This window comes from Malaclemys terrapin, chromosome 2 (assembly GCF_027887155.1).
Source record: "Malaclemys terrapin pileata isolate rMalTer1 chromosome 2, rMalTer1.hap1, whole genome shotgun sequence".
NCBI classification, from domain to species: domain Eukaryota; kingdom Metazoa; phylum Chordata; order Testudines; family Emydidae; genus Malaclemys; species Malaclemys terrapin.
In genome coordinates, this window is record NC_071506.1 from 137,896,065 (window position 1) to 137,911,536 (window position 15,472).

At 41.6% G+C, this 15,472-nt stretch overlaps 1 protein-coding gene across 11 annotated transcripts in view; it reads right to left on the bottom strand.

Annotated features, from left to right (window-relative positions):
• Nucleotides 1-7,816: 7,816 nt before the first annotated feature.
• AAK1 (AP2 associated kinase 1) overlaps nucleotides 7,817-15,472 on the bottom strand; it is a 138,042-nt gene continuing 130,386 nt past the window's right edge. For 10 of the 11 annotated variants that reach the window (XM_054018292.1, XM_054018291.1, XM_054018294.1 and 7 more), the window contains one exon: nucleotides 7,817-9,051. In XM_054018292.1, the coding sequence (XP_053874267.1) occupies nucleotides 7,910-9,051 (1,142 nt within the window). In that variant the 3' untranslated portion in view covers nucleotides 7,817-7,909. Of the gene's footprint in view, nucleotides 9,052-10,635; nucleotides 12,301-15,472 lie in introns of those variants that run through there. The other variant, XM_054018302.1, reaches the window with a different exon arrangement.

Here is a 15,472-nt window from a genome sequence, read left to right on the forward strand (position 1 = left end):
AACCTGTGTCTAAGAGAAATGACAACAGAGGGGTGTGTTGCTGGCTCACACTGTTTTGTGGAGGTTTATATATATGAAACAGCAGAAAGACCAGTGAACGTAGAGAGAACGCAGCAAGGAAGCACCCGCACTGTAAGCGTAGCCCTTTGAATAGCTACAGAGAGGTTTTTGGGCTGAGTGCTGGCTGAAAGGGGCTTGACACTGTGAGCAAAGAAACTGTCTCTTGCTATTTGGTTCCTGTTCTGGCAAACAGAACTTTGTACATTTTTGTAAACAAACAGGAAAACTTCAGATACCTGACTCCACCATCAAGGTCTCCCCCTCATGGAAACAACCTGCAAGGTCCTGGACTTTGGCTAACCGTCCTTTGATGGTAGCCCAGCAGAGTAGACATGTTGCACAAATCTATGACTAGATTTCATCATCAAGAATTTGGCAAACTAGACTCTCCTCCAGCTAGCTTGCCAGAGACCTATTTGGTCTGAGAATAGCATATTGCATTAATTTAGTCATTTAGACTGCACAGTCTTTGACACAGAGGGTCTCTGTTGTGCAGATTTCACCCACTAGCCAGTATATATGTGTGTGTGTGTGTGTTTTTCAAGGGGAGTATTTGAATCCTAAAATCTCACCAAGATTAGCACATAGTCTATACACCTGTAACTAATTTAAAGGACATTACTGTAAAACTTGCTGTAAAAGAGGCCTGTATTGCTGCCAAATTTGAACTGGATAGCAGGTAGGGTTGGGCTGGTCACATCTGTTTTTTCTGCTTCAGACCCTTCAGAAGAAAGCAGCAATTCAGTGGCACAAAAGCAAATAAACTTTGCCCATCAGACTTTCATTCGTCCATTGGAGAGAGTTCCCTTTGCCTATCACTTAAATTTCTTATTTGTTGTTCTGCTTGCTTTGTTCTTCTTTGGCCACCATTTGTGCTGACACAGAGTAAGTCCGCCCTGTAAGCTTCACTGAAGCCTGCTTGTAACAGAGTGATCTGTCCCCTTATGGGCCTCGGACCAGGCCCCCCCTCTCCCATTATCAGACCCACCTGGGAAGGGATCAATTACAGTATAAAAGCCTGCAAGCAGCTGAGTAAGGGTGGGGAACTGCAAGAGGAGTTGGTTTGAGGGATTGGCCCTGGAGCAGAAAGAGGCTACAGAAGAAATGGTCTCTGAGCCTGTGTCTACCAGGGAAAGAGCTTTGTTTTGTGTTTGAATTCAACAACTCTACCCTAATAGAAGGGCCTGAAAGAGACAGAGGTGAGGTGGTAGATTTTTTTTCCTAGGCTGGGGGCTTTCCTTACCAGCCCACACTGCTCTTCTATATGTCTGCACTTTTTGATCTTTCTTTTTAAGGCACATTTACCCAAATCAATAGGCTCAGTGTAACATACTAGCTGGTGTATACTTGTAGGTGTTAGCGGCGAGGTAGTGGTAATGTACAGAAAGTAAAAAGCTCTATTTCCAGGGAAAGAAGAGGGTTTGTGTAGATTTTGTGTGTCATAAAGAGCCTGTGTCTTTGCAGTAAGGTCCTGAGATCCACCTCTGCTGCTGCTTGAGTGCAGATTAGCTGAACACCATGATGCAACCCTAGGTTAAGCAAATCAAGATCCCTTTAAAATAACATGGGACCTCCATTGTGTGACCCTGCTCAGAGAGGCCATGCCAGTTTGAATTTCCTGGTTCAAAATCTAGAATCCTACCTCTCTCTTTAGGCTTTTTAGAAGCACTTGTGACCTTGGTTGTTGAGCACCATGGTACACCTGGGCGTGCAAAAATTCAATTATTAGGAAGGTTTTCTTTAACACCAGCGTGACAAAAGAGACTGTAAAACCAAATGCTTTGTATCCAGCCCAGTGAAGATTTCATGCCAACAAGAAGAAACAGAGCAGGGAAGGTGCATTTTATTCAGATGAGGTTTTTAATAAAATGTACATAAGTTTACAGCTCTAACATTTCTTCATCAAGACTATCAGAAACATAGCAGAATCACACCTGGAGTGCAATAGGACTCCGATAATCTGCCAGTCAGAGGTATTTCCAACACCATTCTGATTTCACCCAAATAAAAATAGGATTTGAATGAAGCTCTGGTCTTACAATACACAGCCTACAGTTGCACACAGATTGTATTCCCAGTTATCTGACATGTCCAACTCAGACTTTCTGTGCATTAAGAGAGTCTTTCACTATTTTAGTCAATGATTAGTGGAATCTGCCTCATTCAGATCCACTGGATATTTTCTCATCAGGCTTCCTCAACCAGAACATAATCTACCCTCCCTCTACCTGTATAAGATTATTAATCCCTTTTTCTTTCTCTCTTGAGGGGAGGGGGAAGTAATCAGTGACTACCCCTCTAATTTCACAGGTGGCAAGTCTAGATTTATTGTAACAGTAAAGCATTTACAGTACACGTAACAAAAACTAAAGGCCATGGTTTAGCAGGATCACCACCACAGCTGATCATAATTCAGGAATGTGTTTCAAAAGCAGAACAAGATTACAGGGTGAAAATACCTAGAGTAAAAATACTTTGAGTCTTTGGGTGTCCTAAAGAGGCCTGGATTTAAATAAAAACCTAAACAATAACCAACTCTCCAACATGACAATCTTTGGTGGAAGCTGAGTTAATGTAACGGATTCCCACTTTGGAGTGATTGAAAGTCTCACAGTTATATCGAGCCCACTCAGTATAAACTTGCTATATTAAATGTAGCTGAAAACATGCCCCGCTACAGTGTTTCTGGATTGGTTACATGGGTTTCTTGCAAGTTTAGGATCTTCTGTGTGCTCCATGCATACTGTAGATTGCAGTTGAGTGCACGCTGGCTTCAAGAGAGTAAGATTGTAAACTCAACACTTATCACATATACTATAGTACTGAGCTGGCTGGAAGGGAGAGCAGATGCAGTTACGAGCCTCGGAAATAGAGCAATAAGATAAAGAAGATGCAGGCTCATCCGAAAGCAGCTCTTATGGCTATGATCATTGTAAAAATGCAAAGGGAACAAGATGCACAGAGCGGAGCTGATTGCCTGGCCTGAATTTGTGTGTGCAGAAGCTCTGATTAAGCCTTTCCAAGGAAAGGGTTTAACCAAACTCAAATTTAAATTGGCAGCGAACTGGGAAACACCACCACCACATCCCTAGTTGAGAATTACAGAAGCAGAAGATTGTCACAGGACTGACTGGTATTTGTCAACACAGCAGGATGAAATTATATTTGAGTTCTTTCTGTGCCGTGAGTACATTTGGAAAGGGGGGGGGGGGGGACAACCAGGAGAAATCTTATATGATTTGAGGTATGACACTTGTAGTATATTTAATGTCAAAGGGGGGGGGGAGGAGAGGGGAGTGGGAGGAAGGAGAATCAGAATAAAAATGGCCTCCCCTCATTCTACTGCTGCTATCATGAAGGGAGGAGTTTTCTCCTCCTTCCTAGAAAGTCAATTGGGGACAGCCATTGAGTTGCAGAGCTTAGAGAGAGCGCCTTGCTCTGCTGATTGCTTAAGGCCAACGAGGAAGTTCACCAAGACCCTGTTTTGTGCAGATGGGCCCCTAAACCAGTGACCTTGATGGGATTTCAGGCAGGCACAGTCTGCATTGATCCATTTGCAAGACTGGAAGGGGTACTATTTTCAAAAGCGCCACGTAGCTTAGGAGACGACAGTCCTTGAAATTCGACAGGTCTTGGTTGCTTCTGAAAAGGGACCTTTATCATTTTTGGCCAGAGCCAAAACTGAAAACCGATTGCTTCAATTTACTGGCTACTGGGAAGTGGCAGAAATAAGAAATTTAATAGAACTTGTTTTTTAAGTTGTGCTTATGTTCAGAAAAGTGATTTAAATTGTTGCATTTGTATCTCTGTCTAGTGAACAGTAAAAAAGTCAAAGCCTTATGAAATCAAGATTGCCAAAAAACCCAGAAGCTCCATAGTACATTCTGCCACACGCATTAAAAACAGTGAACTTTAGATGATACAGCGAGATACCAATAAAAAATGGAGTTCAGGTTGAGGTTGTCGTGCTGGCAACTTGAGAGGTGGGGGGAGGGAAAAGAGTTGATCTGGAAAAAATCAGATTAACAGGGCAATGAGATGCAATTTTCAGGGTTTTCTGATCATAAGCAAAATTCCAGTACTTGGTAGATTGAGCAAAATGAACTCATCTGAACAGAGTGCTCCTGTACATAGTTAAACTATTCACCTGTTGGGTTTACTAGCAGGATTGTTAGTTTCTTGTGCACAGTTTTAACTTGCTTTTCATAAAAAGTGCTTGAGGAATGAGATGTCAACTGCCAACATCCTGGTTGGAAAATTCAATCCATAACAAAACCTAAATAAAGAAATTGAGGAAAATACTCTCAGCTGTCAAAATTACTGTAAAGTTTCAGAGTACATTTCCCATTCTCCCTTTCCTGCCTGGCAGTGTAAGATAGCTAGATCTGAATTACCTGCAACTCCAGTCTTCATTACGGACTAATTGGCAAGAAAGCAAGGAGCTGGATCCTAGGAGGAGTTTGAAGAAGGATTTGCCAATACTTTTCCATCAGTACTTTTCACAAAAAGTCAAGCATTCCAAACAACAGACATTAGAGCAACCGAGCTCTGTAGTAACTTTTTCAAGTCAAAAAATATGACACACCCATTTTAAAAAAAAAAAGAACCTAGGTTTGGGAATCCAGTTATCAGAGACAATGGGTCCAGTTCTCATCCCATTTATGCTGGTGTAACTATTTATTTCCATGAAATGGCTCCTCATTTACACCAGATTCAGTCCATAGAATCTAGATTTCTCCTTCCTTCCCTCCACTACCTCACCAAGTGAAGTTAACAGTTCAGAGCAAAGTTCTGTCTCCAGGTTCCACAAGTGACCATAACAGGGGATTGCAAAATGCAAGGATGAATCTGGGCCCAAATACTCAGTTTCATCTGTATGCCTTGTATTTCACAGTTTGACATCGCAGATGTTCCAGGCATTCCGCATTCATCTATTCCAGCAGTAACGCATTTGATAAGTTTTTTTTTTTTTTTTTTAAACCAACCAACCACACACAAACTATATCCTCAGTTTAGTTGGGAAAAAATGTTATTTCCAAGAAACTCAGAAACTGGTTTACAGTACTTCCGTTTTCTAGGATGGCTGACAGGGTCCGCTGCCACCACACAGCTACAAAAATCTAACTTGAAACGCAACGGACAAGCAGCAGGAAGTTGCCCACCTTTTAAAAAAGGGGTTCTACTTAACCTGAGCTAGGCTAACCGTGTCACCAACCGCCAGCTATCTATGCTCCTTATTTTCAAGTATTCTTCCTTCCCCTACCTGAGTATTCAGCATATCAGGTCAAGTTCTTTACCCTTGGTTACATTCGTACAGCCCCGTTGAAGTCAGAACTGCACCAGTCCACCAGCAAAATGTGACTCGTGTCACTGACTGCAGTATGGGTTGGGCAGAGGAAGAGGAACAGCGATTCATTAATCCTCTCCCATTTGGTGGCAGACAAGTTTGTTCTAATTCTCTCTCCTGGCTGTGATGTTAACAGTGAGCTGTAGGACTAAATGTTTTGCTTTGCATAGCAAAGATCTGCTCATATGTAGTTTCAATGTGCCTTCTATGTTCCTTGACCAGCTATTTGGGCACCTGGGAGCTCAACGTCATAGGTCTGAGTTTTTGCAAAGCAGTTTCCCCGTGAGACTGGAAGTCTTGTGTTTAAGTGACTGGACCCGATTCTACACTCAGTTACACCAGCTTTACACTCATGAGAGACTGCTGGATTTACTAGTCATGCCCTGATTGACACCAGTGAGAGAGGAGAACTCCCGCTACATACTCCATTCAATAAAGCTAAAGGTAACAGTTTCTAGGAGCACATGCCCTTCTTGTAAGATGGCAGAACCTAAACACCAGTCCCACACCATCTATTTACAAACTTTTAAAACCTCAGCAAACCAACACTACCCTAAGATTTCCCCTGTGTAAGCCCAGAGAATTCAAGGAGATGTTGTGAGTGTAACCAAAGGCAGAATTTACCCTTAGTTTTCAGTGCAAAGCTCTAGGTCAGGGGTCGGCAATGTTTGGCACGCGGCTCGCCAGGGTAAGCACCCTGGCGGGCCCCGCCAGTTTATTTACCTGCTGACGCGGCAGGTTTGGACGATCGCGGCCCCCACTGGCCGTGGTTCGCCATCCAGGGCCAATGGGGGCGGCAAGAAGCAGCACGGGCGAGGGACGTACTGGCCGCAGCTTCCCGCCGCCCCCATTGGCCCAGGATGGCGAACCGCAGCCAGTGGGGGCCGCGATCGTCCAAACCTGCCGCGTCAGCAAGTAAATAAACTGGCCCGGCCCGCCAGGGTGCTTAGCCTGGCGAGCCGCGTGCCAAACGTTGCCAACCCCTGCTCTAGGTCATTTATTATTAAGTTGTCAAATTAAATCGGGAACAAAGTCATAGCTACGCTCTTAAGAGCTGGCTCCAGAAACTACTGGCGTCAACAGGACTGTCTCCATTGACTTCAAATAGGCATTGGATCAGGTCCTTAGAAAATGAGAGTCATGGAGACCTTCCAGAGATCGCGCTCTTCTAGGATGTCCACTAGGAAAGTGGCTTCTCTGGATATGCCAGATGACATTTAAAAAAGGGCAGCACTATTAATGATCAGCAGCCAAAAGCATCCCTATAGTCGGACATTTAGAAGTGTTTTCTGGGGTGAAATAGCTTGAAAAACAACAGATTTGGCAGGGACTGTTGTGTTACCTGGTACTTGCCATTAAATATGCACGCTTATTAATTAAGGATACTTGCCTTTCCTTCCTTTGCGAAAAGACACGGGGGCAGACTAACAATTCCTAAGGAGGTCAACTGTACTCCTGCTCAGCCACCAACAGTAACACATGACAAATATCACAATTAACTTCCACAATAAACAACAACTACATTTTCCTCTACACTCAAGTGTGATACACTAACATTTTAAATTATATTATGAATACTAAGCAACTGTCCTTTTCCTTAGTAACACAGTAGGATCGTGGTATTTCTGGAGTGTAGCCAAATGTGAGAGGAAGAATGTGTCTGAAAGATTGCTTTGCCAATACTTCCATCCATATGTACCTGGGACCTGATCCCAAAGAGCTGATTCAAAGCTCACTGAAGTCTTTCCATTGACTTCAACTGGTTTTGGATCAGGCCCATAGAAAGATACACATTTTCATGTATTTTACCTGCAGACAGTGAAAATTGCCTATTACATCCGCAATGAGGGAAAACTGCTTATAGGCGAGAAGACCAGCACAAGGCCTATGCAATACTTAAAAGAGGACTTCCATGGTGCATAAGTCTTGTGGTAGACTAGTGGCATGTGTCAGTTTTACTCCACGTGCATATGATACACACACACACACACACACCCCACCCTCATCAAGTTGCCAATCTACAGCTCCTGGCTTTGTGATGACATTGGTCTCTTCCACAATTCCCCTTGGTAAGAAGAAAAAAAATCATGACAACCTTTCTACTTCAAACTCATTTCTTCTCCAGAGCATTAGCTTGTCCTGATTGATTTGCTCTGGCATCCTAACTGTATGCTAGTATCAATGGTAATTCATTTTATCCCAAATGGATTTCCCCCCACTGAAGCCAGAAAATATGGAATATTACTGGTTTAAATAAGAATCTAAAAAGTATTGGGGGGAAATAGCCACTAAAAAAGGATGGGAAAAACAGAGAGCCTGGAATTCAATATCCTGAAACTATCTAACATAACTTAAAATGGTTTAACTAAATATCACCGCAACTGGAGTTTTGAACCAAAAAAAAAAAAAAAAAAAAAAAAAAAAATTGCTATGGTTGCTCGTTTTGACTAAGAGATTGAAGGTCCTGTGAGAAATGCACATTCCCCCTTTCTCTCAGACTGTTTAAGGCTTTTGCTTTCCTGATTTGGAAGGAAAGGGTGCTGAAGCAAATGGGTCAACGCTGGGTAGCTCTTTAGTCCTGGAAGACAGAGAAGCAATAGAGACAGATCCTGCGATAGCCTGTTTGTTGGTCTGAGAAACCACTTTGTATGCTGCTATAGGTTGGACTTCCAGACCCTGCCCATCTTCCGGACTGTAGTGACGGGAATACTTTGATAGAGACTGTGGACGGAAAGGCTTACTAACCATTGAACCCAAGACGGCTTCTTGGGGGAGTGCATGTCCTTGGTTTTTATCATTAGGAATGCCACCAAGATCTTTAAATGTACCTTTGGGAGGAATGCCTTCTTGGGTCTCCACTGGTCTTATGGAATGAGACGGAAGGTTGGCTGGCTGAATAAACCCTACCCCAGAGTACTGAGCTCTAGATGAGACAGACAATCCGCATGTTCCTGTATCCAAGTTTTGGAACTTGGAGTTATCCACATGTTGGACATCACCAGTTTGACCTAGGAAAGAGGCTTGAATGTGAGGCTCCTTAGAAACGTTATGAGAAGTCAACTCTTCCAAGCTTTTCTTTTTTGTGAAAGGGGCACTTAGGAATACATCTGCCTCTTCTGGCTGCCTGACAGGCACATTGCTCTTGGAGATGAAGGGAGCTTTGGTAAAGATGTCCAACTCATCATGCACTATTCTTGAGCTTCGGAAAGGAGCCGTGGCAAAGACATCTGGCTCATTGAAAATTTCTCCGGAGTGCTGCTGAAAGGCTGTAAACAGAGCTTTCCCCATGCCGCTCTGGGAAGGCTGGGGCTTGGAATCTTCTCTGGAAGCCACAAATCTTTCCTTGAGTGTCGATTGCAACTTACTGGACTCCTCTTCTTCTTCTGAGTCCATTAGTAAAGGCCTGGACCCACTACAATCCAAGATGTCCACCTCATGGTCTGTCCCCTCTCCCTCACTGCTGTGGAAAGAACTGTTGCTTGAAGGCCCATCTCTTGCGAAGTAATCAGATTCTGAATTGTGCTGAGTTTTCACTTCAAGCATTTCAGGCTGGCCTTTGTACAGAGGAAGTCCATCAGTAGCAGCAGGCAGTTTACTGTGCTCAGTGGTTAGGACAGGATATACAACTTGTTCCCTCTGCAAATCTATAAGAACAAAACAAGAGCATTACTCAATGGGCTAGATTCATGTAGTCAAACACAAAAGAAACTTAACCATATCAGAAATGTTATGATGTTCAGATTTAAACTGCCACACATGGAAAATGGGAAAATAAAATAAAATTAAGATCAGGCAAGGCATTCAAAGCACACAAACTGGAAAAAAATTAAGCACTTCCTCACAATTAAGGACACCACAAGTACAACATGTTAAAAAGAAATGGAAGATGTTAGATACTCATACGTTCCAATTCAACATTCCCTCCTGACATCGTTCTACAAGGATCTTTTCTATAGATCACTCACAAGAACCACAACCTACGTGGGTTTTCATTTCGGAAAACTGCTGTCTAGCGTGAAGTACCAGTGAATGGACAGGTCTCAGTATAATCAACACTGCCTATTGACATAACAGCCCCCTACTTGCAAATAGCAGTGGAGTAGAATCTCGATTTTACAAATCCAATCTTACAAATGACTTCTTATATGAACCATCTTTCTGATGGGGAGGGCAAAAATCATAACAAAAAATGTCAGTGAAGAACAAGTTGACATCATTCACATTCTGATGCGTTCAGTGCCTTGCAAATCACTTTGCAGTGGCTTGAAGAACAAGAAAGAAAAACCAAGAATGTGGTGCACCACACTGCAACTTATGCACCATACCTCTTGCAAAGTTGAGATCTTCAATTTTATGAACTCTTGGATTTTATGAATGCCTCAATTCCAAATTAGTTCATAAAATAGGGGTTCTACTGTATATTGTTTGGCATTTTTTAAAGATTTAATTTTTATTTCTGGGAGCTGGCTCACAGAAAAAAGTGGTATCGCACTGAGGGCACGTAAAATACACACACTGGCGTCCCTTACTGTGAAAGTAGTAGGTGTTTTAAAAGAAATAAAACGTGTTTCCTTTAGCAAGGTATCCTACAGGATTTTGTATCAAATCCAGTAATTTTCACAATGGTACTCAAGCCATTGCAAAACAATCACAGTTAAATTTAAACAACCCTATATAATGATTACAAATGAAATATCTAACACGCTTCTAATGGACTAGCTTGGTTCTAGGTGTTAGTAAGATATTACTAATAAGGAAGAAGTGGAGGCTTACTATCCTGCAGTTCTCTAGTTATAGAAGCTCAAGAGTTGGCTTGTTTTTGCCTTATGAATCACACAGACAGTTATCAGAATACAAGATATCTTACCTTCAAAGAACTATTAGCAGGTTAGAAGTATGTCATTGGACTCATGTTAGCAAGAGGATAGGAAAAAGGCACATGAAAAACTAAAGCAGTATAGATTCCAGACAAAAATATTTGGGTTTTGGTAAGGGATATTCATCAAGCAATAGGACAGAAAAATGCACTTACACTTCCTTTTGCTTTAAGCAAAACACATCTCGCAGTTTTGCAAACTTGCATGATCACCCACCCCCATCCTCTGCATATATAAAATATGTAAACATACACACTGAACCTCAGGCATAAAACACAATATATTACACCAATTTCTCATAATTAAAGACAATACTCAGATAGACATCCAAACGATTGTTTATTGGGAAACTATTCACTTAAAATACATTACACTGTAAAGTAAAGCAGTGTAGATATAGGTGAGCATTTTATAAGATACTGTACAAAAATACTGTCTACCTTCTCTGAAGCGTATGCTGTCAGGAATGATTTAAACTTAAATACTAATCTCAGTTTGACTACAGTAACAAAAAAGTCTAATTATCTATATAGATTTTTTTTTTCTCCTTTCAAGAGGTTGACTATATATTTACTGAGTGCCCATGCTGGGTGGTATTGTGTGATTTAAAGCAGCAACTGACAAAGACCAAGACTTGCAGAAGCCTCACATTGGAACATGATGTGGTACAGGAAAATAAGGAAGGGAGGGGGGGAGAAAAGAGGATCATGAGCATGCATCATCACAGATGTAACATACATGCGAATTCGCTGTAATTAATGTTATAATGCAAACTATTCAATATTTTTGTAGACCACTATTTCACTAGACAAATCATTTTACCTGAATTATGATTTTTCCTACAGTGTTATCTGCATAATAAGCTTGTATCTACAATCATGGTGTACAGAGTATGATCTATAAAAAGATAGAGATAGGAGGGAAAACAGGTTCAATCTAATTTAAGCCCCAATCAGTTAAGGACAGTAGCAGCATCCATCTGAACAGAATATGGAGACAGCACCGGATAGTTACATTGCCAAGGTTCTGAAGTTAGCATAATTTGTTCCATGACATTCTGCTCTCTGCCCTTGTTGTTAGCTTCAGCCCGGCAAAGCAGCTGTTCTGTGCAGTATTCCAAACTATGGACTGTCAGGGCAGCCGCAGTTTGTGCACGTGCCCAGCTTTCAGCCCATGCCAGACCAGTGGCTCTGCGCTAGGTCTACATCCTGCAGAGATGCATGCAAGGGATGTAGATGCTCTTCTGGATAGCCACTGCGCCTTCCACTTGTCAATACCTCACACTTAGGCTTAAGTGTGGATGGCCTTGGACATTCGGGACAGAAATTCACCCCCTGCAGAAGATCAGGTCAAAGGCCTCTGCATCATCATTTAGCAAGACTTCAGTGCCCAAAACAGTGCTTACACTGTGCCTAGATCTTGTGCTGGCCTCTTGCACAGGGGCCAGTTTCACCCCGAGCCTATGTAATAGTTGCTGGAAGGTACTACAAGAATTAGAGCATACTAAAGATTTTCAAGACAAACAAGTGTGTATAGGTGTGCCACTTGAGACGCCATGTGTCGACAAAAGTGGAGTTCTATTCAAGTGTACAGTGATTGCCATCAGAATCTCAACATTTGCCAATGCTTACCACACCAGTATCTATGCTACCACACTTGTTTCCTATTCTAACTACAAGTGGGGGAAACTTGGCTCCCCTACACCATGAGGAGCTAACGTTCCTCTGATACTAGCTATTTTTTTTAAATGGCCAGTCACTGTATTTTAGCATATTGCTATCATAGGACAAAGAAAGATGAGCAGAAATGCAGCAAGGTATGCAAGTCTGAGGTGTCACCTTTGCTTAGTTGGGACAGCACTGTCCCCGAGAGGGGCCAGCCACCCCTCAGTGTAACTTCTGATGGTTTAATGCTTTTACAAGGTAATTAACATTTTAGTTGCGAGGGCAATATTAATAGAGAAGGACAAAGTTCTACCGTCATTAGTCACCAAGGGAAATTTTCCGGCATCTTTTCCTGAAGGAAGAAAGAGTGAGAATTTTGTAGCAGTACCCTTTTAACAACAAAAAAAAAAAACCAAAAAAAAAACCCCCACACACAATCACTCCACCCCACAATGGATTCAACATTGATGAAGGATCCAGGCCCATGTTCTAAATTCTCTGGTTCTCTCAGTGCATTTCACTAAGAGAAGAGTAAAGGATTAGTTACAAGAGTAGCTAGTGCACCAGTCCCATAACTAACTAAACTGCCAAGCTTTTTAGAAATATTTAGGTGTGTCCCCTTTTGGACAGGGGCAGTAGGCCAATGGGTTTGTTCTTACAGATAAATAGTTTTTATATAAGTGAGTTAAAAAAAATAGGGAGATAGGATAAAGTTACAGACTCTGAAGTGCTCAAGGTCTGCATGAAGGTGGTGTAAAAGTTAACAAGCAACCCTGTGACAGGAACATGAAGACAGTCATATTCGGCCCAAGCCCCAGGTTTTGCCGTTGATTAGTCTGGAGGAGCATGCAATGTAAACGTAAGTGCAAGTGGATCCTTTAAGTTAGCTCCTATAGATAGTGTCCAACATGGACGGTCCAACAGTTCCCATCCCAGGTCAAAGAGAGACCAATGTGACTGATGCACTCAAGGGAAGGCGATTTCTATTTTAAAAGGGTACCAGCCATTTCATTCTATGTCATGGGTGAAGGGTGGAAAGGACCATTCCACAAATAGCTGTGGTTAGAATGTAAAGGGCAGGCTTAGTAAAATTACGACAGTACTACTAGCTTTGAATCCTATTTCATGGCACTGTTTCCAATCACACTGTCGGTAAGCAAGCTAAACAAGATGCTTGGTTGCCTTTTATGAACACACAGAACATCCACAATCTCCACACATCGGTTTTTTGGCATCACCTATAGGCCCAGCTGCTAACCTCGATAAAGTTGTGCAAGAATGGGATGCACACAACCTCTCTTTGTTGGGAGATGATACTCTAACACTTTAGCATGCCAAGAAATATTAACACTGCCAACGGGCAGTTGCCCTTCAGTTATCCAATCAGAAAAATGGTCCATACTTGTAAAGTTAGAATATTTCTAAGCATGCTCACTAGTAATAGTTGAAGACTTTATTCCTTAAGATGTTTACATAAGATAGAACTTGGATTAGATAACTTTTTCCCCCTTGTATACAATACTTGGTAGAAATTTTTAGACTCAAACATTGTATTAAAGAAAAACACTCCCCGGGAACATCGACTTGCTTTACCTTCTTCAGAGAGAAGGTATATATTAAAAATATACATCCTGGGATAGATCAGGATCTGCACAATGCCGCAGTGTAGAATACTCACAATAAACAGATGTAGTTCATGTTGCTACAGTAAGTATAGACAAAAACAAAACAAAACCCCTCTGTGATAACTGCTGCTTTGAGACTTTAGTTTGCATAGATTAGCAACATATAAAGCCTGTAATAACCTTAATGTTTATAGCGGGTGAGAGGGAAGAGACAGCTTGTTACAGGTTAGAATATATCAACACTTGAACGGTTTTCTTCTTTTTATGAACATTGTGCAGTGATTGCAAGCTACTAAAATAATTAACGCAAGAAAACAAAAAAAATATACACTGAACAGCTTTTGCCTCAAGTCAATGGGAAACTTTTCATTGACTTTAAAAGGACACTGGATCAGGCCCTACAATTAGAACCTTTGAAAGAATACAGGTATTGCCGGAGTTGAAGTTGCCTTTCAATGCAGCAATTCTGCTGTTTTGTACCAAACATTTTATCTAGACAAAGCCATAAAGATCCTATCATCTGATGTTGACTGGGTAAAACTAATACAATAGCTGGAACATATGGCTATTGGCTAGGTTGGTTTGTGATCTTAAAAAAAATAAAAAATAAAATAAATAAAAAGTGATCAATGCGTCCCTTATTCACCTTCATTGAGGAGATGGTGTATTCTTTCCTTGTACTCGAATGCCCGTCGAGGTTAAAAATAAGGGAGCAGTAATCATAATAAATATCTAGCTCATACATAGCACTTTTGATCTATAGATCTCAAAGCACTTTACAGAAAGAAGCCAGTACCATTTCCTCCCCATTTTAAACATGGAGAAGCTTAGGCACAGAGGGGTGAAGTGAGTTGACCAGGGTCACCCAGCAAGCCAGTGGCAGAGCTGGGAATAGACTCCAGCTCTTCTGAGGACCAGTCCATTGCTGTATCCTCTAGGCCACACTACCCCAAAGATAATGATTTGTGTCTCCTCTGTTTGGCATCTTGTGCAGCCATTTATTCCCCTGCAGAGTGAGTAAAAGCAGGTATAAAACATTCTGATTAGGTAGAGTTTTATTCCCACTTCATACATGTTTAAGTGACCCTAGTAGTGGAGAATAAAGCTTACTCAGATTGTGAATAAATCATCTTTTTAGATAAAGCTGAGACAATTAGACTCCTCAGATACACATAGTTCAGGTTTAAAGAATGGTTTGTGATTGCTTCAGAGGAATACCCGGCTGATTTAGTATGGTGGAGCAGACTAGCACAAGGCCTATGCACCACTCCAGTCCTTTTAAAAAAAAATAAAATAAAATATAAGAGGGCTTATGTGGTGCACAAGATTTGTGCATGCCCTTTGCACACAAGTGAATTTAATCCCATGTGTGAAACAGCTGGCCTCCATCTATAAGGAACAGTTCTAACCTCATTATTCCAAAACTCAGTTTTCTGCTCGGATGAAGTGGTTGTAGCATGCAGTGCCCACACTTTGATGCAAAGTTGCTACATGATTAATTTGGATCGATTATTTCCATCCCACATCTCTCAAAACATCCCTTCCTTTTACACCCAGATTTGCCACACCCAAGGCTGATTTCTTATAAATTCCTTCCACAATTTAAAACAAAAAAACAAAAACAAAAACCAGGAAATTTTTTTTTAACTGAAAATGCCGCTGAAGAAAATTAATTCCAAGTCATGAATGTTTGTGCTTTATCCCATGTTTGTATCCCTCTTTGAGGTCTGTGGCTTACAGGCTCCACATCTGGGGTTTGCCAGTGCACCCCTCAACTTTCTAAGCTCACCTGGGCCCCCCGTTCTCATCTGATCTTGTATTTCAGTGATGCAGCCTTTTCAAATGGCTTTATGGAAAAACCATTTTAGGCAGAGCTAGCTCCTGGCTGGTTGTGGAGAA